Source organism: Rattus norvegicus, chromosome 9, assembly GCF_036323735.1.
Source record: "Rattus norvegicus strain BN/NHsdMcwi chromosome 9, GRCr8, whole genome shotgun sequence".
NCBI lineage: Eukaryota > Metazoa > Chordata > Mammalia > Rodentia > Muridae > Rattus > Rattus norvegicus.
In genome coordinates, this window is record NC_086027.1 from 20695567 (window position 1) to 20717993 (window position 22427).

Sequence of the window (22427 nt, forward strand, 5' to 3'; positions counted from 1 at the left end):
AGATATACCCAGGCTAACTCAGGCTCTCCAAGGTCATCCACAGCGGCATCCGACCTTGAGACTAACCCTTCAGCTCAGCTAGCCTCCTGCCGTCTCCACCACACCATTTGACTGCCTTTCTTTGAACATTAATTGTTCCAATGTTGATTTGATCTCTTGTTCTTCGAAGAGGAGAGAAATTTTTAAATTCTTTTTAATTGGCTCCTTTGGCCTTTTAGGGCCCTTAGAGGGAGAAGTCATTTTGGTCCCTGGCAAAAAAAGCCTTGAAAATTGGGGAACTAAGCAAAACCTACAGAGACCCTGCCCTGGTTACCTCCCCATTCAGGGAAAGAGTCTAGCACCCCAGAACCTAGAGCAAAGTGCTCCCTGAACCCCACTAGCGAATGGTGCCAGATGGGAAAGGAGGTGAACCCTAAGCTTTGACTTCCAGTCAGGGTCCTGTGCTCTCATCTGTTCCAAAACTGGTTCAAACGGGTCCATTTCCCAGAGCCATTAAGGGATACAGCCTGGTCTCCAGCTGGACTGTAGCTACCCACACAGGGAAGAATGTCGAGGGCCTCACTAGAACACCGGCCAGCCAGAGCAACATACCCTAGGGAAGACACCCGCTGAGGGCGGATCTGCCCACACCCACCACCATAGCTGTTCAGACCACAGCTGGAGGCCTGCGACCAGACCAGCATGGCTGCAGCGCCACCATGTGGCCACAGTGAGGCAATGCCCCCAGCCCCACGCTGTCAAAGTTGTTTCTTTGGCCTGGGAATCCAGAATCTCCTCCAGATCCTTCATGGAGCACTTGATCCAGGAAGGGATCCACTGGGCTGATTCCCCTCCTGTTGTGGGCTGAGGACGCACCGCAGAACCAGGACAACATACTACAAAGCACAGTGTTTACTAAAGGCACAAAGTGGGAGGTCTGGGGGTGGGAGTGCTCACCACCCTGAACCCAGACTCCTCTTCTGGCCACCCCACCCTCATACCACCAGGGGAGAGCTGTTAGCACCAAATGGGGGTGGGTGCCCACTTGTGGGGAAATTCAGGCTGGGGGGACAGGCTGGGTGCCATCTAGTCCCAGGAAGGCAGGCCTGGGCACCCCCAGACCAGCTGCTGCCTCAGAGGTACTTGTACCCCCTTCTCCAAAATGCCCTTCATGGGAAAGCCCAGGCTCAGAAGAGAGGGGCTCCCCTAGCAGGGTTTCTTCTTATTTCTCTTCTGCCTCACCCCTGTCCTTCCCCATCATAGGACTGCCGCCAGAGGAGGGGGCCCGAAGCCGAGGGGAGAGCTTTCCAGCCCCGTCGACTGCCAGGCAGGCACTAAGTCCAAACAGGGGTGGGGGGGAGCAACCAAGGGGAAGGAGAGAGGCAGCTACTTCACACCAAGTGCAGCCTGAAGGATGGGAGGGCTCTGCCCAGTCCTCCCAGCTCCCAGGCAGCCCTGCTCCTTGGCACGGGGGCAGCCAGGGTCACAGAACGTCGCCCTCCTCCATGCTGAAGCTGCTTCGCCGGCTGCTAGCCTTGGAGGCCTCAGGAGACATGGTAGAAAAGAGGGGATCAGAGGCCAGGGGGAGCAAGGAGTCATCTAGGAGCATTAAGTCCAGATCCTTCTTGGACAGGTTGGGGAAAGGGGAGCCATGCTCTGTCCCCAGGGGATCAGGGTAGCCTGCGGGCCCCTCATCGCCCCCACCCCCAAAGCTCAGGCCATGGCTGAAGTCCAGGTGATGGAACGGAGACTGTGGCTGGGCGGCTGAGGGCAGCGGGGCCTGGGGTGGGAGAGCCGGCATGGGCTCAGGGTCAGGGACCTCGGACCCCAGCATCAGGGTCTCCCCTGGGTTATCTTCACTGGGCAGCTCTTGCTTCACCACCTGTTGGGCCAGCTCGGCCATATTCACACCGGACGGTGAGGTGGTGGGAAGACCGTGCACGCGTGCCTGCATCTCCAGCTCCTGTTTGGGTTGGATGCAATGATGAGATATACACATGATACCAGCCCCAGGCTAGCCCTCCATACACATAATGGCAGCACAGGCTAGCCCTCCCGGTAACCCACCGCACCACTCGCCCTCCCTATCTCCTGTGACAATATCTCAGCTGGAGGAACAGAAAGCAGCGTGAGTCTAGAGCAAGAGCTCTCCAGGCTGCAAGTTAGAGCTGGTCAGCGGCTTGTGGAGTTGCCACAGCACACCTTGGCCAGCGCTTGCTTTCTCACTCTCGCTCTCGCTCTCTCTCTCTCTCTCTCTCAAATTTTTAGAGGCGGCAGGAATGGAAATGGTCAAGATGCATTGCGTGAATTAAGGGTGAGCTCTCATCCGCCAAAGTTCAGTTTTCCTAGGTGGAGAAGTGACTTCTATCACCCACCATGAGCAATTCAGGTTTAAAACCTGTGGTCCTAGCATACTTTGTTTACGGTAGTGGTCTCTACCCCTTTAACAACATCCACCTCCCAAAATGTTTACATTACAATTCATAAGTATAGTAAAACTAATTATGAAGTAGCAATGAAAATAATTTTATGGCTGGGGGTCACCACAACACGAGGGACTGTATTAAAGGGTTACAGCATTAGGACGTTTCAGAACCACCCGTGAAGAGGAACGGCCTTGGGTGGTTCTCATACAGCCAGGAACTGAATTGCAGTTCTGGAAGGTTCCTGACCTGCTCAGGTCTTAGTTCTTAAGCCTGCCCAGCGATTCCCAGTGCTGCCTCCCAGACTCCCAGGGCGGGGGAGTTAGTCCTGAGTCCCTCAGGTTAGGCACAGTGTGCATGCAGCATTGCCCAAGGATATGTGAACAGAGCCAGGCACGGTGGCACTGGCCTGTAATCCCAGCACTTGGGAGGCGGAGGCAGGAGACCTGGCATTTCCAGCACTGTCTGCTCTACAAAGAAAAATCCTGCCTCTCAATAACAATTTTTTTAAATGTGGGCCAACACATGGCTATATGATTTTAAGAGTTAGACCTCCTGGGTATGGGAGGCAGAGGCAGGAGAATCTCTGTGAGTCTGAGGCCAGTCTGGTCTACAGAGCTAATTCTAGGACAGCCAGGGCTACACAGGGAAACCCTGTCTTTGAATAAGAGAGTGAGACAGAGACAGAAGACAGAGACAGTGTGTGTGTGTGTGTGTGTGTGTGTGTGTGTGTGTGTGTGTGTGTGTGCTTGCTCAATTGCTCAAGCAGAGACAAAACAGAGACAGAGACTGTGTGTGTGTACACGCATGTGCGCGTGCGCGCGTGCGCATGCACACACGTGATGGACCTGTCTGACCCCCAGTGTGGAAGGCAAAATGAGGGTTTCACAGAAGGGAACCTGCTGCTATTTGCTGCTTGAAGGAACTGGGGCTCATTTTTCATTCCATGCTGACTGATAAAGCTTCCCTCCCTATGGGCAGCATTTCCAGATCTGCTGCTGTTTGCACCCTGCCCCGGGCTTGGGAGCCGCTCAGCCAGTGAGGGCTGCCCTTGGAGTGCTGCCCTTGGAGTGCAAAGTCCCTGTCAGACCTGGATGCGAAGCCAGAGCTGCTTGTTGGTCATCTCCAGGCGCCGAGAGTGGTTCTCCAGCTCCCGGGACTTCTGCAGGTCTTTCTGCATCCTCCGGATGTAATCCACAGAGGCCTTGAGGATGGTGCCCTTGTTCCAGCGCACGTCCCTGCAGCCACAACCAGATGGGGTGAGAGGGCGAACCCAGAGGCCTGGCCAGGGCCTCTGACCCTAGGCTTGGTTCAGAGTCCCAGCTGCCCCCACCCTCACTCATACCCAGCCTCATACAAACGTCCACAGAAACGTCCAGGTCCTCACTAATCCTTGGGCTCAAGCAATCTGTCCACCCCGTGCCCATCTTCCTGTCTTCAGCTCTCCTGGCCAGCATCTCCTCCCCTTCAGTTCACAGCTCTCCAGACACTTTCCAGTAAGGCCCCTCCTCCAGGAAGTCCCCTCCTTACCCTGAAGCCTCCCTTCCTAACAGAAGCTGTCTCGACCCAGCAGGAGCAGAGACCTTTTCTTCTCAAACACGCTACCTCCACCACTGCCCTTAGCAACCGAGAGCTGGCAGTACCTACAGCTGCTGCCTAGCCCGACCCTTCCCTCCCTCCAGAAACCCGCTCACAGGTCATTGGCCTTGGGGATCAGCATTCCCAGCTCCTTGATTCTGTCATTGATGTTGAACCTGCGTCTTCTCTCAACTACAGATTAAGATTCCAGAGGTTATGGTTAGAAAGGCGGAGCCCCCAACCTAAACTGGACACCCCATAGAAAACCTGTTTAGAAGACAAGGCACCCAAAGCCCGGTGTGGTGGCAATTCCATTGCCTGGGAGGCAGAGGCAGGTGGATCTCTGTGAGTTCTAGGCCAGTCTGGGCCATAAGTAAGTTCCAAGGCAACCAGGGCTAGAGACCCTTTCTCAAAACAAAATAAAACAAAAGAGAGACCCTGAAAGCTGAGGAGGATCTGGGTGCAGTCTAGATAATTAGGGGGCGGGGTCAGGAAACCAGTTCAGCTTCCAGCCAGAGAACTGCCTGGAGCAGCCTCCTTCACTCCTAGTGCCCCAGGCTCTGAAGACTGAAATCCGATTGACTGGAAAATTCAAGAGTAACTGCTTCTATCGGCCCCTCCCACTTTCCTAAAAAGCCTGGAAGGGGGAGGGGGGGTCACAGCCTTGGAGCATGCCGGTGCCCCAAGTTAGGGACACTGGTAGAGGGGCTAGGGCGGGGATGGGGCAGGGGCTGGCTCCCCAGCCTAGGTGAGCTGAAGGGGGCCAGCAGGACTCACTTAAGTTGTGATTGTCTTTCTTCTGCCGTTCCTTGGCCAGGGCCCGGCTCTCAGCATCTGGAGGCCAAAGAAGCAAAGAGGTGGTGGGAAAGAAGGCAGAGAGAAAAAAGGAAGACGGGGAGCCCCAAAGGTACAGGCAAGAGGACGTGGTACCTGTTAGCTCTCGCTTCTGAGTCAGGTCGGCAGGGCAGGAACTGCTGGTGACACCTACCAGGGAAGCCGTGACCTGGGGGTCACCACTGTACACGTTCAGGTGGCTGCTGGACAGGGGTAGCTGTGAGGGAAGGGGTGGAGGAGGGCTTGGTGAGTCCTCACCTGGACCCATGGTCCCAGCAGCTGCTGCTCTGAGCAATGCTAAAATTACCCCTGAGCCCCTTCTCCAGGAGGCAGTGTGCGAGGCTTGGCTGAAGTACGGCTCCTCACAGCCCTGCCCTCAGTAGCCCCCGGCCAGGGTGAGGACGAACCCAGGCAAGGACGGGATTAGGCTCTTTCTGTAGAAGTCCTAGGGAGGGGCTCAATCAGTTTGAGAGTTTTTGCAAGGTTTCCTCAGAGTATGGAATTTAACAGGGCAGGAGTAAGCTCGGCTGGGTCCTACCCCAGAGCCAGGCAAGAGCCAACCACTGGTTTAGAGACCCAGCGCACAGACAGGAGCCGCAGAGGGAGACTGGATAATTAACTGCAGAACCCTGCGTCCAAGGCAGACACCCGGCAGTGTCACCAGGGCAGAAGGAACTGAAGGCTGACTGCTGCCTCCTGGTTCTCTCGGTGACATGGCAGGGCCAAAGGAACTGGGCGAGCCCAAAGAAAGGCAACTGGGCTGTGGCCTCTAGCAGGCCTGCCTCTCAGAAGTAACTCCTGTCACCCTTCGTTTTTTTGTATTTCCATTTTGTGTTTAGCGTTAAATTCTGTGTGTGTATATATGTGTCTGCATGGAGGTCTGTACGGTGGCCACAGAGTCCATCAGAAGGCAGTGGGTCCCTGGAGCTTGAGTTGCAGGTCACTGTAAACCTCGAACATGGGTTTGAGGAACCAAACTGAGGTCGTCTGAAGGCAGTCTGACCTGTGAACCACTGAGCCATCTCTCCAACCCCTCCCTCTTTTTGTCCCTTCTAATCTCCCCATAGCCCTGTAGGTAGATGGCATCACCCCAGTTTTGCAAATGAGTAGACAGAGTCAGAACTGTGGTGGGGCTTCCCAAGGTCGTGACAGAAACCCAGGGCTTCCTGACTCAAACTTGGCTCCTCATCTGCCATCTAAGCCACGCCCTCCCTGCCAAAGCCAAGGAGACGCACAGACAAGGCTGTCAGAGAGATGGGTCCTGTGGTTGCGGAAACTCACCTACCTCTGCCTAGTTCTGCCTCCCAAGAGACCCTGGGTCCCTGTCACAGTAATGACGGAGGGGACGCCTGCCTCCACAGAGACACCAGTTCCCTGCTCTGACAACTCTCTCCAGCCAGGGATCCACTGTGTGTGCCATCCCCCTCCCATCTAGCCCCAAAATACCGTGTTAGGCATCTGCATTTCGGGGTTGATGTAGCCCAGCACGCTGTCCAGGCGCATAATGTTGTCGATGACATCATCAAACTAGAAAAGAGAAACGTCCGTGTGGGGCTGGCCCGCCTGAAGAGGGCAGCTGCTTACCTCCTGCAGCCCAACCTGCTCACCAGGAACCGGCCCTGAGAGGGTCCCTCAGCTGAGCCCAAGGACTCCCTTGACAGGGAGTTCCTGACACCCCTTCCCAGGGCTGGGAGAGCATTCTCTCCTCTGTGAGTCTGCCCTGTCCCCAGCAGAGTTGCAAGACGACTGTAACTCTCCTCAGACCTGCACTTTGCCTCCCTGAGGCTAGAATTCCGTTAGATACACCCTCACTTCTGCCACTAAGACCAGTCTCTCTCTCTCTCTCTCTCTCTCTCTCTCTCTCTCTCTCTCTCTCTCTCTCTCTCACACACACACACACACACACACACACACACACACCTGACACCAAGCCAGGAACCCTCGCTCACCTCTTTCTCAGGATTGGAGCTGATGTGTAGCATGGCCATGGGACTGTTGGGGGCACTGTTGCCGGCCGAGGTGGACAGTACATGTCCAGCCCGCACCCCAGGGGATGCTGCTGGTGGAGGCTTCGGGGAGCCTTGGGCTGGGCTGACGTGGGCAGCAAACTTGTTGCCGTAGGTCTCGGACAGGTACTCTCGGACTTTCTGATGCTGAGACTGCTGCAGGTGGTAGGAGGTGGGGTTCTCCAGGTAGGACTGCACCTGGGGACGAGGGTGACACAGCTGTGGAGGGCGCCAGGACTCCTCTCCAGGGAGCAGGGACAGAAGAGGCAGAGGCCTTACCTTCAGCACCTCCCCAGGCACTGGTGGTGGCGACTGGAAGTGAACTGGGGTGTTGATGGCTGGGGTGGGAGGGCCTCCCAGCTGCTGCTGCTGCTGCTGTTGCTGCTGCTGCATGTAATGCATGACGGCCTGCTGCTGCATGCGCTCTCGCTGCTCCTCCTGCTGCGCCTGCTCCCGCATGAGCTGCATGCGCAGCCCGATGCGCGACGCCATGGCAGCGGTTGATTCCGGCTCCCTGCAGTCGAGGGAAGACAGGTCCATGAAGTACTCATCATCCTCGGAGTCTTTAAGCGTGGGCTGGCCTAAGTACGGTTGCTCCCATTGTGCATAAGGAGAAACTGAGTCCGGACAGAAGGGATTTGCCCAAGACCGCTGAGCAAGCTGAGCCATGGCCCCTAGTTCCCCGACTTCGAGATTAGAGGTGAAGACTCTGTCCTTCAGTGACCGCAGGAGTCCTCCTGTCCCCTCGCTGTCACATCCACATCCTGGGTATTTCATACCTGGCCTCAGCTCCATCCTCCTCTCCTGCCCCTCCCCAGGCCAGCCTGCACCACGCCTCCAGAGGGCCTGAGGAGCCTCCAGATGCTCCTCCGCGCTCCGCCCCCACCATCTGCTTGTAGCGGCTCCATCATCCTGTTCCTGCCCTGCTCTCTGCTCCAAACTCTCCATAGCTCCCAGTTCATCGGAACAAAAGACTAAACCCTTAAACACAGCCTAATGGCCCTCTGTAACCTGCTGCGCCCCCATGGTTCCCCTTAGACATCCTGCCCCCAACACAGGCTTCTCTCCCCTGTTCTCCCTACTCCAGCCACACCTCCAGCCTTAACTACCCTTCAAACACTCCAGGCATGCTTCCACCCTAGGCCTCTGCACTTGCTGCGGCCTCCACCTGGAATGCTCTTCCCACAGATACCCTCGAGGCTCTCACTTCTTCACCTCAGAGTGTCGTTTCGGGGCCACTGTGTTAAGACGGCATACCCCCACCACCTTGCTTCTCTATATCAGATGCCACCATCTAGGACAGAGCACTTTTTGCTTCTTATTGCGTTTGTTATTGTTATTTGCTGTCTGTCCCTAACGAGGAATGCAAGTCCCCTGAGGGGATAAATTTCATCTGTTTGTTTACGGCTAGACCTTCAGCCTCTAGCCGCCGGGGCATGGGAGACAGAAAGAAAGAAGCCAATGTGTGAAGGGAGTGAGAGCGGTTATTATCCACAAACCAGGCACTGGAGATGTACCCTGCTCCTGCCCCTGGATCCCACAATCTGGGTGAGAAAGGGAGGCCCACAGGCAGGCGAGCCCTGTGCAGAAGGAACACTGCAGGGCTCCTCACTGCTTGGAGCTCCAAGTAGAACCCACCATAGGAGGGTGTGGCTGAGGCCCCACAGCAAGGCTGAAGGGTGGCAGGGCGGGCTAGAATGAGCCCAGCATCTTGGCCTGCTCTGTCTCTAGCTCACTGAGTGACGATAGCCAAATCCCTTCCCCCACTAGGCCACTGAGCAGAACCTAGTGACTTCTCAGGGACAGGTACAGGGCCTGGTGGCATCTGAGTCCATGACGGTACAGTTAGGGACTAGAGGGATTTGGCAAGACAGGACTTCATGGTTGAGCAGTGGCTTCCCCACAGGACTGGTGGAGCGGAGTGCTGGTTCTCTGTCGTGTGACCTTGGGCAAGCTATAATCTCCTGGAGCCTCAGTTCCTTCCTCTGTAAACGTCATCTTCCTGGGCATTCAGTAAAAACTGCAGGGTTTGTGCAGTGCCTGGCAGTCTGAGTACGTGGGACTAGTACAATCTAGCTAGAGTCTTCAAACTGTGAGCCAAGGCCTCCTGTGGGGAGGCCCTTGCTCAACTACAAATCATCTTTTATAAAGAAGGGAAAACAAAGGCACCCAGTAGGAAAAAGCTAGGGCCCCGCCCCAGGGATCTGGTCTACCCCATGCCAGGGAGGAGAGGGTGGGGGAGGGGCAGCGTTGTCCCCAGTTGTATAACTGGTTGATCTGGAGGGAGACTACCCACCATGCTGTGTGGCCTGCAGCATGCAGCAGCCGTGCTCTACAGGGCAGCCCCCAACAGCCCAGGCAATGACACCCTGCCCTTGCCCCCCACCCCGTTCGGTAGCAGCCACCAGCTGCAGCCTCCAATCCCTCCCGGGACCTTTTCTCTAGCTCTCACAGAGAGGTGTCCCTGTCTCCACACCACACCCTACCCATCACACTGGCAAGCAGACCCTAGCTCTGACCAGATGCGGGCCCCACACAGCCACTCAGACAGCCAGCAGCCCCTCCTTCACGGACAATCCAACTTCACATGGCCAGTGGGGGCCAAGGCGCCTGGCCGTGCCAGCCAGCTCAGGGAGGGCTAGGGAGAAGGAGTCCCTTGTTCCCCTGACAAAGAGTTGGCCTGGCTACCTCAAGGGCCTGCTAGGCCCGGCTCTGGCTGCATTAGCCTCAGCTCTCGGTCTGTGAAGTGGGCGTGGGAACTCATCCCCTCCCCTGGGATGGGCACCCTGGCAGCTAGTATAAACAGTCAAAGTCTAGCTGACTGGTGGGTGTCAGTGACCACTGCACTTAAACGTGTATGCCTCATGGCAAATCTCTAGCCTCCCCTACTGGGCTTGGAAGAATGGGAGAGGGTGAAGGACTTGTGAGGACTTGGGGTCTGCTGGTCGGCCTCAGTGCCTTCTGTCAGGAGTCGCCAAAAGACAGGGAATGCCCAAAATCTATGTCCCTCCCTTTCTGCCCCTCAAAGCCTGGAAGGCACACTTCGAAAGCCTAGCAACATGGGACCCATGGGGCCTCTGTACAGGCACCAGGACAGAATCCCCACACACACACACCCCTAACCCAGATACTACCAACTCCTAAGAGCAAGGCTCAATGGCTCTGGCTCTCCTAGTGGCACAGTCAACCCCATCTGCATACCAGGACCATCGGGCACTTCCAGCTGCTGTTCGTCCAGGTCCAGCTTGGGCACAACCCAGTGACTCCCCAGGCCGGCGACTACCTTTGCAGGCTGAGTGACATAGGAATTTATTAGTGTGCCTAGCTTTCTTGATCCCTGTAATGCAAACCAATGAGAGTGCTTTCCAGGGCTGGGTGTGGTGCTACACAATTTTAATCCCAGCACTGGGGAGGCAGATGAAGGAAGATCTCTGTAAATCGAAGGCCAGCCTGGTCTACGTATTGAGTTCCAGGACAATTAAGGCTACAGAATTAACTCCATCTCTACGTCTTCCTGCTGAGGCTGTGAAAGTCCCAGGAGAGAGAGAATTCGGGGAACTCTGCACCCTGTAGGCATTCAGCAGCTGGAAGAGAGGGTCCTGACTCCTGGGTTTCACCAGCCCACCAGCAGCCAGACTTCCCCAACAAGTCATTTACGTCTGAGTATGAACACACTGGGTTCTAAGGAGAGGAGTGGAAGTCGGGATAGGAGCACAGAGAAATGTCAGTAGGAAGTCTTGGATCCAGGAAAGGAGATATCAAAGATGGACCATAAGAAAAAAAGGGAGGGGGGAGAGGAAGGGAAGGAGGAGCAAGAGGAAGAGGAGGAAGAAGAGGAAGAGGAGGAAGAAGAGGAAGAGGAAGAGGAGGAGGAGCCCTAGTTAGGCAGAGAATGAACAGATGGGCAGAAAGATGAGACAGAATCTGGAAGGGGAGGACTACCACTGTAGAGATTTCCAGGGAAGAAATGGAGGCACAGAGAAGAGAAGTGACTGGTCCAAAGTTGCACAGTTACTAAGCAACAGGGAGGAGAACAATGCATGAAACAGCCCAGCCCCCATCTCTACTTTTAACACACCGTTCTGGGCTCCCGGGCACATGAACCTGCTCCAAATGGTCCCCTTTGGGGAAGAGTGGTAAGGAGGGACATGGTTTTCTCATATAAACCCTCCACTTCTGAAGCACATAACTCGCCGGCATGATTCTGTGTGGCTCGTGGGAGGCAGGCTAGAGCGTCTAGAGGCCTGTGGGGCCCCACCTGATCCTGATCGTGTCTGATCATGCATCTCTGAAAAGAAGTGCGCAGCCCCAAAGGCTGTCTTGCCAGGCCCAAGTCCTGCCCCACTCAGAGCAGTGACTGTTAAGCCAGGTGGAGACCATGAGTGACAAGGGCACAAAGAGTGACAGGCTGCTCTTGAACTCAATATGAACTGAGGATGACCTCAAACCTCGATGGTCCTGCTTCCTCTCCCCAAGTGCTAGGATTCCAGCTGTGCACCACATCTGGTTTCATGTGCTACTAGGCATCCAACTCAGGGCTTTCTGCACACTGGGCAGGCACTCTACCAAAGAGCTGCTTCCCTGGCGCTGTTTTGAAAGACAGGGTCTCACTATGCTGTGTAGGCTGTCTACAAACTCTTGATCCTTCTGTCCCTTTCTCCCACATGCTGGGAGGCATCTGTCACCCATACCCAGCTTCCTAGGAAATTTTCTGCCTTGTAGGTAGCATCTTTAAAACCTGGAACATAGGCACTGGTGATGTAGCCCAGCAGGCAGATCCCTGGACTCGGTCCCCCCAGCACTGTGTAAACTGGGCATTGTGGTACTTGCCTGTGATCAGGGAACACAGAGGCAAGAGAAGCTTAAGGCCAGCTTTGGCTACACAGGGAATTTGAGGCTAACCACATGAATCCTCGTCTAAGATTAAAATAAAAAAAGTAAACATTGGATTACAGAGTTGAAGCCCTTGTGGTCACTCAAGGACACTGATGAGGATGTCCCCTGGCAGCACCGTGACCAGAGCCCAACTAGACACTACCTAATATCCACTGACAGAAGAGATAGAGAGACTATGCACCGTGCCAGCATGGTGGCCATGGCTTGAACCCTAGCACTCTGAAGGCTGAGGCAGGCAGATCTCTATGAATTCCAGGCCAACCTGGTCTACGATGCAAGCTCCAGGCTGGTTCCCCCTCTCTCTCGCCCTCCCCCGGGAAAAAGCTGCACCTTTGGTCACCACTCAGCCACTGACCTCACACACCACTGCCAGAGGCTCTGGCAGACAATAGAGGCCAGACTTAAATCCCCCGAGCCAGGCTGGGTGTGGTGGCACATGCCTTTGATTCTCAGAGGAAGAGGAGGCAGACATCTCTCTGTGAGTTCAAGGACAGCCTGGTCTACATATCAAACTCCAGGATAGCCAGGGCTACACAGAGAGACCCTGTCTCGAAAATCCACGCCAGCAAAATCAACAACAACAACAAAAGCAGAACAGCACAAAAGTCCCACCTGAGAATGTAAAGCTCAAACCCAGGTATGACGCCACTGTGTGAGAAGTCGCCAGGACCCGGTTAGCCTTGGGGAACTGCCGAGAGGGAGAAAGGACGCTGCAGGAGGGGACCAGGAGTGGTCTGACTCCTGCAGGTGTGGGTTGGAAGGGCTGACTTGTTTATGAGCACTAGCCCAGCTGCTCTGTCCAAATCGTTCTCATTTTTTTTTTAAGCTCACTGAAGGAGGGAGGCTGACCTCACACAGTTTAAAAGAAATTAGTAAGCAATTTGCCTTCACCAAGGTCCCCAACCCAAGCATGTCCACGATAGGCTCCCTTGGCACAACTGCCAATTCAATCTTTGGGGAGCTGGTGAGATGGCTCAGTGGATAAAGGCACCTGTCACCAAACCTGGAGACCTGAGTTTGATCCCCAGAACCCACAAGGAAGAAGAGAACTGGCTTTCACGAGTTGTCCTCTGAACCTCCATTTATACACCAGTGTGCGCGCGCGCACGCACACACACACACACACACACACACACACACACACACACACACACACGCACACACTGCAAAGCACGCTGCAAAGATGGTTTTTATTACACATGTTCACTAGCCCAAAGGAAGTAATTATATAGAAAAAAATTAAAAGTCTCAAGAGCCAGGTGGTGGTGGCACACGCCTTTAATCCCAGCACTCGGGACGCAGAGGCAGGCAGATCTCAGTTTCAGGCCAACCTGGTCTACAGAATTTCAGTTCAGCCAGGGCAACACAGAGAAACCCTGTCTTGAAAAAAAAAAAAAAAGTAAAAACAAGGACTGGAGAGATGGCTCAGAGGTTAAGAGCACTGACTACTTTCCCAGAGGACCTGAGTTCAATTCCCAGCAACCACATGGTGGCTCACAACCATCTGTAACGGGCTCTGATGCCCTCTTCTGGTGTGTCTGAAGAGAGCTACAAAAAAGGTCTCAGGATAGGTCCTTCCTGAGCTCCCAGCACGGCAGAAATCAAACAGGAAGAGGAGTGAAAGTTTGAGGCCAGCCTGGCCTGTGTGGCTGAGTTTCTGGCCAGCCGAGGCTACATAGCAAGAGCCTGAGTAGCTGGAGGGATGAGTCAGCACAAGCTGGATTCCCAGCGCCCGCACAAACTCACAGCTGTCTGTACTCCTGCTCCAGGGGATCCGATACTTTCTCCTGCTCTGTCTCTGTGGGCAGCAGGCAAACACACAAGCAAAATAGCCATACACACAAAACAGGAATAAGTAAACTCTTAATGTCCAGCAACAGGGTTGCCCAATAAATTAGGGTTTATGGCAAAATCTAAGACGCACAATTTTATATAGAATCTGCTATCACCTAATTAATGAATCTGCTATCACCTAATGGTGTGACACATGCACCTCTTGGGAGGAAGTACACAAAATATGACTGGCTTTTGTGGACAACAAGAGCAAGGGTGTTAAGTGAATGTGTGTTTTTAAAAGACTCTGTGTGTCCAGAGCTTCCAGGGACTAAGCCACTACCTAAAGACTATACATGGACTGACCCTGGACTCTGACCTCATAGGTAGCATTGAATATCCTAGTAAGATCATCAGTGTAAGGGGAAGCCCTGGGTCCTGCTAAGACCGAACGTGATTGTTGGGGGGAGGGCGACAATGGGGGGAGGATGGGGAGGGGAACACCCATATAGAAGGGGAGGGGGAGGGATTAGGGGGATGTTGGCCCGGAAACCGGGAAAGGGAATAACACTCGAAATGTATATAAGAAATACTCAAGTTAAAAAAAAAAAAAAGACTCTGTGTGCGTGTGTGCATGCACTCATGTGTGTGCACGTGCCCAAGGAAAGCAGAGGGATGTTGGATCTGGAGTTATAGGTAGTTGAATTGGCTAAAGTGGATGCTGAGGAACCAAACTTGGGTCCTATGGAAAGGGCAGTAAGTGCTCTTAACTGTTGAGCTAGCTCTCTAGCTCCCCCACCCCCATTTAGCCCAGGCTAGCCTCAAACTTGCTATGTAGCTAAGGATAACCCAAACTCCTGATCTTCCTGCTTCAACGTCCCAAATTCTGGCATCACAAGTAAGCATCATCACCCTGGAGCTTCAGCCTGATTTAATTTTTGTAGTTCATTCATAACCACAGAGCCGGAGACAGACAGAGAGGCTCCTGCCACAGGGCTGATATCAGGGCTGGGCTAAGGCAGTCTGGCTTTTCCGGGGCTGGGAACCACCTCTGCCCTGTGTGGGCCGAGTGAGGGTGGCTTCCTTTGATTTTAGGGGTTCCCTTGAAGAAGTACTGTACCCATCAAAGGGTTCAGCAGCTGATCTCATTCATACAGCCGAGAGCCAGGATGGTGTCTAGCAACAGTCTGGAACCGCCAAACACAGGAGACACAACTAGCCTTCTTCAAAGGGCAGAGACAGTTTTCCGCATTCCCAGTAAAGCACATGTCTGGTAGCGGAAACCACAAAGTGTGAGACCAGAGCAGGGGCGCCTGCTTAAGTCATTTGTTACAGGCCTGCCTCCACAGTGGGGAGAGAGACTTTCTCCTCCGGTCATCCTGTGGGATCCGGGGCTCAATCCTAAGGAAACCATGACCCTAGACAAAGGCCTGGGCAGGGGAATGGATGCCGGAGGAAAGGAAGGAGTCTGGGAAGAGGATTCACAGTTGGGGAATGGTCTCTCCTCTGTGTGGCCTCTGCTGCAGGAAGGCGGTGGCAGTGGAGAGATTCCCCACTCAGCACCGAATAAACCAGACATGCTAGTGCACACCAGAAATCACAGCATCCCCCTGGGTTGGGGTTAGGAGGATCAGAGGTTCAAGACCAATCTAGGCTACATGAGACCCTGTCTCAAAGAGCAAGGGAAGTATCAAACTAGCACGGATATCCACACGATGGCCATACCCCAGGACATGACTGCCTCTACTAAAGAAGCAGCCATGGGACTCAGGTAGGGTCGGTAGTTTTCTCATAGGACTTGGGATCAGAATTCAGTGGGTTCAAGTCAGTCTTGGCCATGACTCAATGTTTGCCTCAGTTTCCCCACCAGTCAGCCAGGTTTTGCTAGTTGGAGCCAGCTCCCAACAGAGTATGCCCAGGTTAGGGGAAAGTGTGCACAGTGTGTCTGCACTCCTGTCAGCCATCCATCTGAGCTCAGGAAGCTTCAGGTAATGTCCCTGAATAAACTGTGTTGTGTGTGTGTGTGTGTGTGTGTGTGTGTGTGTGTGTGTGTGTGTGTGTGTATGAGACAGAGAGACACAGAGAGAGATGAGAGAGAGAGAGAGAGAGAGAGAGAGAGAGAGAGAGAGAACATGTATGTAGAGGCCAGAGATTGTCTTCCTAGATCATCCTCCATTTTGGTTTTTGAGACAGGGTCTTCACTGACCCAGAGCTCGCCAATTGACTAGTAAGGCTAATCAAAGTGCTTCAGAATCTTCCTGTCTTGCCTCCCACTTCCCCAGCACTGGGGTGAGAGATGCTGCTTTTCACTGGGTCCTGAGGATGAAGACTCAGGTCCTCATGCACAGCAGGCACTTTATCCACCGAGCGTCTCCACAGCCCGAGTCTCTTTGTTCCTTCTGGTCACCTATCCATTCGCCACTCCCAGCCAGGGCTCCAGGCAGGCACAGGGCAGCCTCTGAGAGACTGTTTGACTCCCAAAGCTTATGTTCGGGAAGCTTATGAAGCCCACTGCAGGGGACTTGCAGAAGTAGAAGAGCAGTTCCCAGTTCCCTGGGCTCTCAGGGGAGGCATCTTCAATACAGGCTGTCACCCCAGCATCCTGCCAGCCACTCTTTGCTAGGAAGGCTAGCACAAGACTCAACTACTTCCTGCCCCGAGAACATCAAACTGGAGTCATGCATGCTGCTTGGTCGGAAGGTTCCTGGTACCAAGGTAGAATGAGATTGGTGGCACACGCTTTTACATTTATCAAATAAATGTTTGCCTGCATGTTCGTATACGCACCAAACCAGCACGTGGTGCCTACAGAGGTCAGAGGAGTGAGTCGTGCATGGCTGTGAGCCCTGATGAGGGTGCTGGGAACCACACCTGGGTCCTCTGCAAGAACAACGCGTGCTCGTAACCTCTGCGCCATCTCTCCAGCCCCACCATTTTTATGTCTTTTTTAAATGTTTGGTTTTTATTTGTGTGTGTGTGTGTGTGTGTGTGTGTGTGTGTGTGTGTGTGTGTGCGCGCGCCTGCTGGCCCATATGTGCACCAGTATACACAGACGCCTATGCGAGCCCAAACAAGGCCACAGATCCTCTGGAACCGTTGTCACAGGCACTTGTTAGGTGCCTTTAGGTCTCTCTCCTTTTTATTGGTTGCTAGTTGACTCCAGCAAAGCAGTCACATTCGAGGTCACTGAGACGGCTCGGTCAGTAAGGATACTCGCCAAGCAGCCTGATGACTTGAGCTCAACCCCAGGATACACATGGTTGAAAGAGACACCCAACCCATGCAACTTGTTTTCTGACCTCCCGTATGTACACTGTGACGCTCACGCCCCTAACAAATAAATAAATGTAAAATTTAAATGCACACATCTGAATCATGTAACTCATGAACTTTGCCATTCCCTTCCCCCATGGAGTCAACACTGGAGGTTAGATGGGAAGCACCTGAGGATCCCCCAAGGCCTCACCCTGAAGGCTGAATCCTGAAGGCCTCACTGGTTTCCAAGACACTTGAGCTCTCATGCAGAATGTGGCCTGTCATTAATTGACTTGGTGGGGACACTTAACCCAGGCCTGCCTGACCCTTACAGGTAACAACTGCAGGTCCCAAACAGAGTGACACAGAGGCTCAAAAAGGGGGACTTAACAAGCATCAGTAGAGCACACACAGCCATCCCAAGAAGCGCTGAGTGCCGACAGGAAGCCGTGAATCCATGGCTAGAGCTAGAGGCTGGCTGCCGTCAGAGGCCTGTCTTTGAACATGTGTGTGTCTGTGTGTCGTGTATGTGATGTGCATGTGTGAGAGTCTGTAGTATGCATGTGAGGTTGGTGTGCATGTATATGGATGTATGATGTGTGGGGTGTTCACGTGTGTGTATGGTGTGTGTGTGGTGTGCATGTGTGTGTGTGTGTGTGTGTGTGTGTGTAGAGAGTATAATATGCATGTGTGTTGGTCTGCATATATGTGAGTGGTGTGTATGTGTGTGAGTGTGTGATGTGTATATGGTGTACACGTGTGTGAGTCTGTAGTGTGTATGGAATGTATGGTGTACATGAAGGCCAGAGGTTGACATCAGGTCTTCCTCAGTCTTTCTTCACCTTATTTATTGAGGCAAGGTCTCTCAGTTGAACTCAGAGCATACTGATAAGCGCTTGTCTAGCTAGCCGGCTTGCTCCAGAGCCCCTGTCTCTACCTATCCCAGGTGCTGGAATTAAAGGCAGGCTGCACACCGATCTTGCATTTGCAGGAGTACAGGGGATCCAAAATGGTCCTTGGGGTTTGACTGCAGGAAGGGACTTCATCCTGTAAGCCATCTCTTCAGCCCTGTTTCCTTTTATGTTTGAGGTAGAGGGACTTGAACTCAGGGTCTCCCAAACCCTCGGCAAGTGCTTTATCACTGAACTATAACCCCTGCCTTCTTTTTACTCTTTCTTTTGCATCATGATCTCTCTAAATTGAGCTGGGATTTACAGAGCAGTGTTCAGACCTGACCAGAGGCTTGTTTCCCACCCCTGAGCAGAGGCGCAAGTGAGTAGGAGAGGAAGGGCAGCAAGGAAGGATCTAGGAGCATAGCATGAGCTTCCCCCATCAGCCCCGTAGCAGCCTCCCCTTCCAGCTCCTCAGCCCCAGGCCTCACCTCTCATTCCACAGGAAAGGGCGGGAGCTGGCACCTCCTGCCTGGCCAGCCTGTGAGTCTAGGGCACAGGGAAGAGCTTCAAAGACAACCCCAGACCAGAAAGACGCCTGTCCTGTCACTCAGGACCAGCTGGACTCCTGTGTAGGGAAAGGGTCTGGGAGGCAGGAAGAGTGTGCACGCACAGGTGGGGAGCAGAGATCAGAAAGGTCCTTGGAACATGCTGGCTTCTAACCCAGCCTCCATATAGACTGCCTCTTACCCATATCTGTACCTATATACAGGTATATATACCTGCTCTCCTCTCCTCCCGTCCCCAGCCCTTCTTCCCTCTCCTACCCTTTGTAGTTTTAGCTTTTCCTTAGCTAGCAAGCCACCAGTCCCCTTGGTTGGAGGGGGCCAGGGACTGAGCCACCTCTCCTTCACGGCTCTGCATCCCGACTCTAGTGTAGCCTGTGCTCACTCTGCTTTGATACTCTGTTTCCTGCTCGCCCATCTGGCTCTCAGCTACCACCTTTCCAGTTCTTCAGAACCTCTCTACCCGCCCATTCAGCAACCTTCCCGGAGGCCTCTGCTGTGTTTGTCAGTGTCAACCTCGAATGCTCACAGATCTCCTCTCCTCCCCTGCATCTGCAAGCACTGCTGAGTCCCTACTGAATGCCAGGAGTCACAGTTGACACATGGCCCACGTCAGACCCTGCGCACGCCCCACAAACAAACACCTCATGAGAAAACAGCAATGTTAGCAAAAGAGGCAAGTGAGACTCAAAGGGGAAAGCATGCTGTCTGACCTCACGCTGCAGGCTAGCCCACAGCTCAGGCCGTCCCAGAGAACCACCACCAGCTTCAGCAGAAGAACAGGGACACGGGAAAGCTCCTCTGCTGCCCCTTACCCATCCTCAGCAAACCCTACAGAAAGCCCCTGTAAAGGTCTGAACACAACCCCTCTGACTCTCTTGGAGGCTATCAGACCCAAGCCCACCCAACCTTCCAGCTAAGAAGATGCATAGCCAGGAGCCTTAGGACCATCTATTTGATCTCACTGAGGCCATTAATGTCTGGGGAAACACTTCAAATTGTCAGAGAGAATGTGATTGCATGAATTAGATTTGGCACCCAACATGGGACAGGAGCCTGGTGGAAGGGGCGGGGAAGTTTAGCTCTCAGATGGCTTTCCAAACAGGAATGGGGCCTGAGGACAGAAGAAGGGGACTCTAAGACCAGGACCACAAGTATCAATGCCCTATCTGTGCCACCCAGTCACCTGTGCAGTTTGCCGGCAGCTGTGTTCACAATGGCAATGTGTTCACAAAGCTCAGCAATGCTTGCCCACGGCCAGAGTAGGGATGAAAGAAATGCAATGGGCAAGACCTCTAGCAATGTGATTCTGGACAAATCCTGACCTCTCTGGGCCTCAAGTCCCTAAATGAGGCTAAATGGTTTCTTCATGGACTCCTCCCTCGTCTAGCTATGGTGTGTATACATGGTAGATAGGACTGCAAGCCTTAGATGGGAAGAGCCATGGCTGCCTTGCACTCTCATGCCCCAGTATCCTAGAAACCTCCCCAGAGCTGTAAGTGCCTCGGGAACCAAGCCTGCCTGTTACCCCCCACCCACAACCCCACTCTTCCTCCTCCAGTCTCTGGGACACTTTCTTGGGATTAGAAAAACTCCTTGTCAGATTCATAGCAACCTCTGGCTCTGGGACCAAGGCTCTACACCAGCTCCAGACCCAGGCCCACCTCTGTCTTCCTGAGCTGTTAACGGCCCTCGGGGTCACTGTCACCCCATCATATTCCTGGAGTTTGGTGTGGACTCACAAAGCATCCCTGGCTATACCAGTAGCCAGTGTCTCCTGGGGTCCCTGGAGGCCTGTGGTCCTGACCCTCACCCCAGCCTCTCCTGGATCCCTGCCCCTTCTGTAAGGAACCTACTTCTTCTTATCCATCTAAGTGTTTCAGAAACAGTCAACAGCCAGGTTCTGCCAGGTAATGAACAAGCGTGTTGCAGAGAAGAGAAAGGAAGGAGAAACCAGCCCTGACCAGACACAGCTAGGCAGCCCCACGGCATAAACTGCCCACATTCATCATTTCCTTGAGAGCTGAGGGTACACAGCTCATCCTGAGTGGCTGTATATTGCCGACTTAATCCTCCAAGCAACCCTACCAACCTGTGACAGGTAAAATGTCCCCATCTTACAGAAGAGGCAGAGAGGGACTGATAACATGCCTTAGGTCACATGTCGTCATGTGCATCACACAAGGAGGTAATAGAACACTCTACCCCTGAAGCCACATACCCACCCGCCTCCCAAGCACGTATGTGCTGCCTACATGTCCGCTTGGAGTGTGTGTAAGGAAGGAGGTGGCAGCAGGACGCAGCCCTCTCCCAGAACCGCTCTCCGCTCAGCCTCCTCATCAGACTGTCGTCCCACCAAGGAACACCAAGGGCCACCCCTTGCACTGTACTTCTGACAGTGAGACCCAGGTGAAGTGTGATTTCACCTGAGCACTGAAGTTCAGAGGGGTGGACATGTGCTCTGGATCCTTCAAAGCTGACCTCAGATCTGGCTTTGCCTCTTATCAGCTGTGTAGTCACAGGCTGGTACATAAGCTCTCAGAGCCTCAGTTTCCCCATCTGTAAACAGATGGCAGCTCAGAGTAGACATGTAGCTGGTACACAGTCAGCTCCCTACCTGGTATCCCTGTCCATCGGTTTCAGTTTAGACCCAGGTAAGCGTCTTTTTATGCCCTTACTCTTCAACCTGTGATCAGGTGGGGGTGATGCTGCAAGCCTATAATCCCAGCCCTCAGCAAGTAGATGGGGAGCATCAGGAATCAAGGTGATCACCAAGTATAGGATGAGTGTGAAGGTGGCCTGGGATGCGCACACACAGGCATAGGTACACGCACACCACAATCCACAAGCGTCACACCCCTGAGTGCTAGTTAGAAGGGCAGAGGCTCAGGGCTTGGCCCCAGAGACAGAAGCTACATTCCAACAATTCCCAGATCTGTACAACATTGAACAAAGAGACTTTACATGCTGACCTCCGAGGGTCTGGTCACCTGATCCCAAGAGTGAAAACTGGGGACAAGGAGGAGGAGAGATCAGGGTGAAAAGAACAGCAGAAGAAAAGTACAGCACAGGTATAATCACGGTGAACTGGAGCTGACAGCCCAGGCTGGAGTGCAGGGCGCCCACTGTCTATAGCCTAGCAGAAGGGAAGCTGAGATTTTTCTGAGGCTCCGTCAGGACAAATTGCAGGAAGAACACACACTCATACCTACACCACTGCACCCGTAGATACTCCCTGACACGAGCACAGCACCCTGGGACTTCCCCCCCCCCCCAATCAGGATGATTCTGAAACAGAAGGCTCCCACATACACAGAGCCTCGGGATACTCCAAGCCCCCTCCCGCTGACTTTATTCTCAATCACCTGCCTAAACCCCAACTCCAACTTGCCTAAGATGGGCAAGGACCCATTTTTACTGGTCCGCTGCTTGGCCCTCTTTCTCAGTAGATCAGGAGGCACCAGGTCCGGCTGCTGAGAGACAGCAGCGGAATGGTACTCTCACCTCACAGACAGCCACGCCGTGTACTTACTCCCAAGCACGTACTCACTCACATACACATGCACACACAGACACACAGGACAAGGGCAATTGTACCGTCTCCAGCCACGGGGCCTCAGGAGCGGCCCTTGTCCACTCTATCCGTGGACAGGTGACAGTCTTACCTCCAACCCCCCATCGTCAGCACCCCACCCCACCTCCCACTGACCTCATTTACCACTGCAGGCTGGACTTCTGGGAAACCCAAGCTTTTGTGGGCACCACAGAAACCCCAGAGTATGGGGCCAGAACCCCAAACAGGCCTAGCATTACCAAGACAGAGCCTCTGGTTCTGGGGGTCAGTTGGGACTGTTGCAGGAGTTGATTTCACAGGTTCAGAAAGGCCTTTGGCCCCAAATTATCTTGAGTCAGGAAGTCCCCTCCCCCGTCCCTCTGAGACTGGCTGCTGGGACAGGCTCCCACCTGAAGTTCTGCTCAGCTCCCTCCCGGGGAGCCACAGCTGACAGCTGGCCTGGGACTGGTGAAAGATGCAGAACAGGGTAGGGCAGGGCGATCTGGGGTCATTAGCCTCTGCCAAGCTCCCACCTGATGGGGGCGCTCTGCCCCAACACCCACCCAAGGACTAGAACCCTAGAAGCCAGCACCTCTTAGGCAGCAAGCCAGACAGGAGAGTATTTAACACCACCTCATACAGACCAGGGAAACCAAGTACCATCCAGACTGTCC

The 22427-nt window shown here is 53.8% G+C and overlaps 1 protein-coding gene across 6 annotated transcripts in view; it reads right to left on the reverse strand.

The window, feature by feature from the left end:
- Positions 1 to 873: 873 nt before the first annotated feature.
- The window catches only part of Tfeb (transcription factor EB), a 55826-nt gene continuing 34272 nt past the window's right edge, over positions 874 to 22427 (reverse strand). For 4 of the 6 annotated variants that reach the window (XM_039083486.2, XM_006244442.4, XM_039083488.2 and 1 more), the window contains 8 exons: positions 7100 to 7334; positions 6764 to 7018; positions 6261 to 6341; positions 4911 to 5031; positions 4758 to 4814; positions 4097 to 4172; positions 3493 to 3640; positions 877 to 1942 (listed from right to left, as the gene is read on the reverse strand). In XM_039083486.2, coding sequence (XP_038939414.1) covers positions 1463 to 1942; positions 3493 to 3640; positions 4097 to 4172; positions 4758 to 4814; positions 4911 to 5031; positions 6261 to 6341; positions 6764 to 7018; positions 7100 to 7312 — 1431 coding nt within the window. In that variant the 5' untranslated portion in view covers positions 7313 to 7334 and the 3' untranslated portion in view covers positions 877 to 1462. Of the gene's footprint in view, positions 1943 to 3492; positions 3641 to 4096; positions 4173 to 4757; positions 4815 to 4910; positions 5032 to 6260; positions 6342 to 6763; positions 7019 to 7099; positions 7559 to 21909; positions 22137 to 22427 lie in introns of those variants that run through there. The other 2 variants (XM_063267087.1, NM_001025707.1) reach the window with 2 other exon arrangements.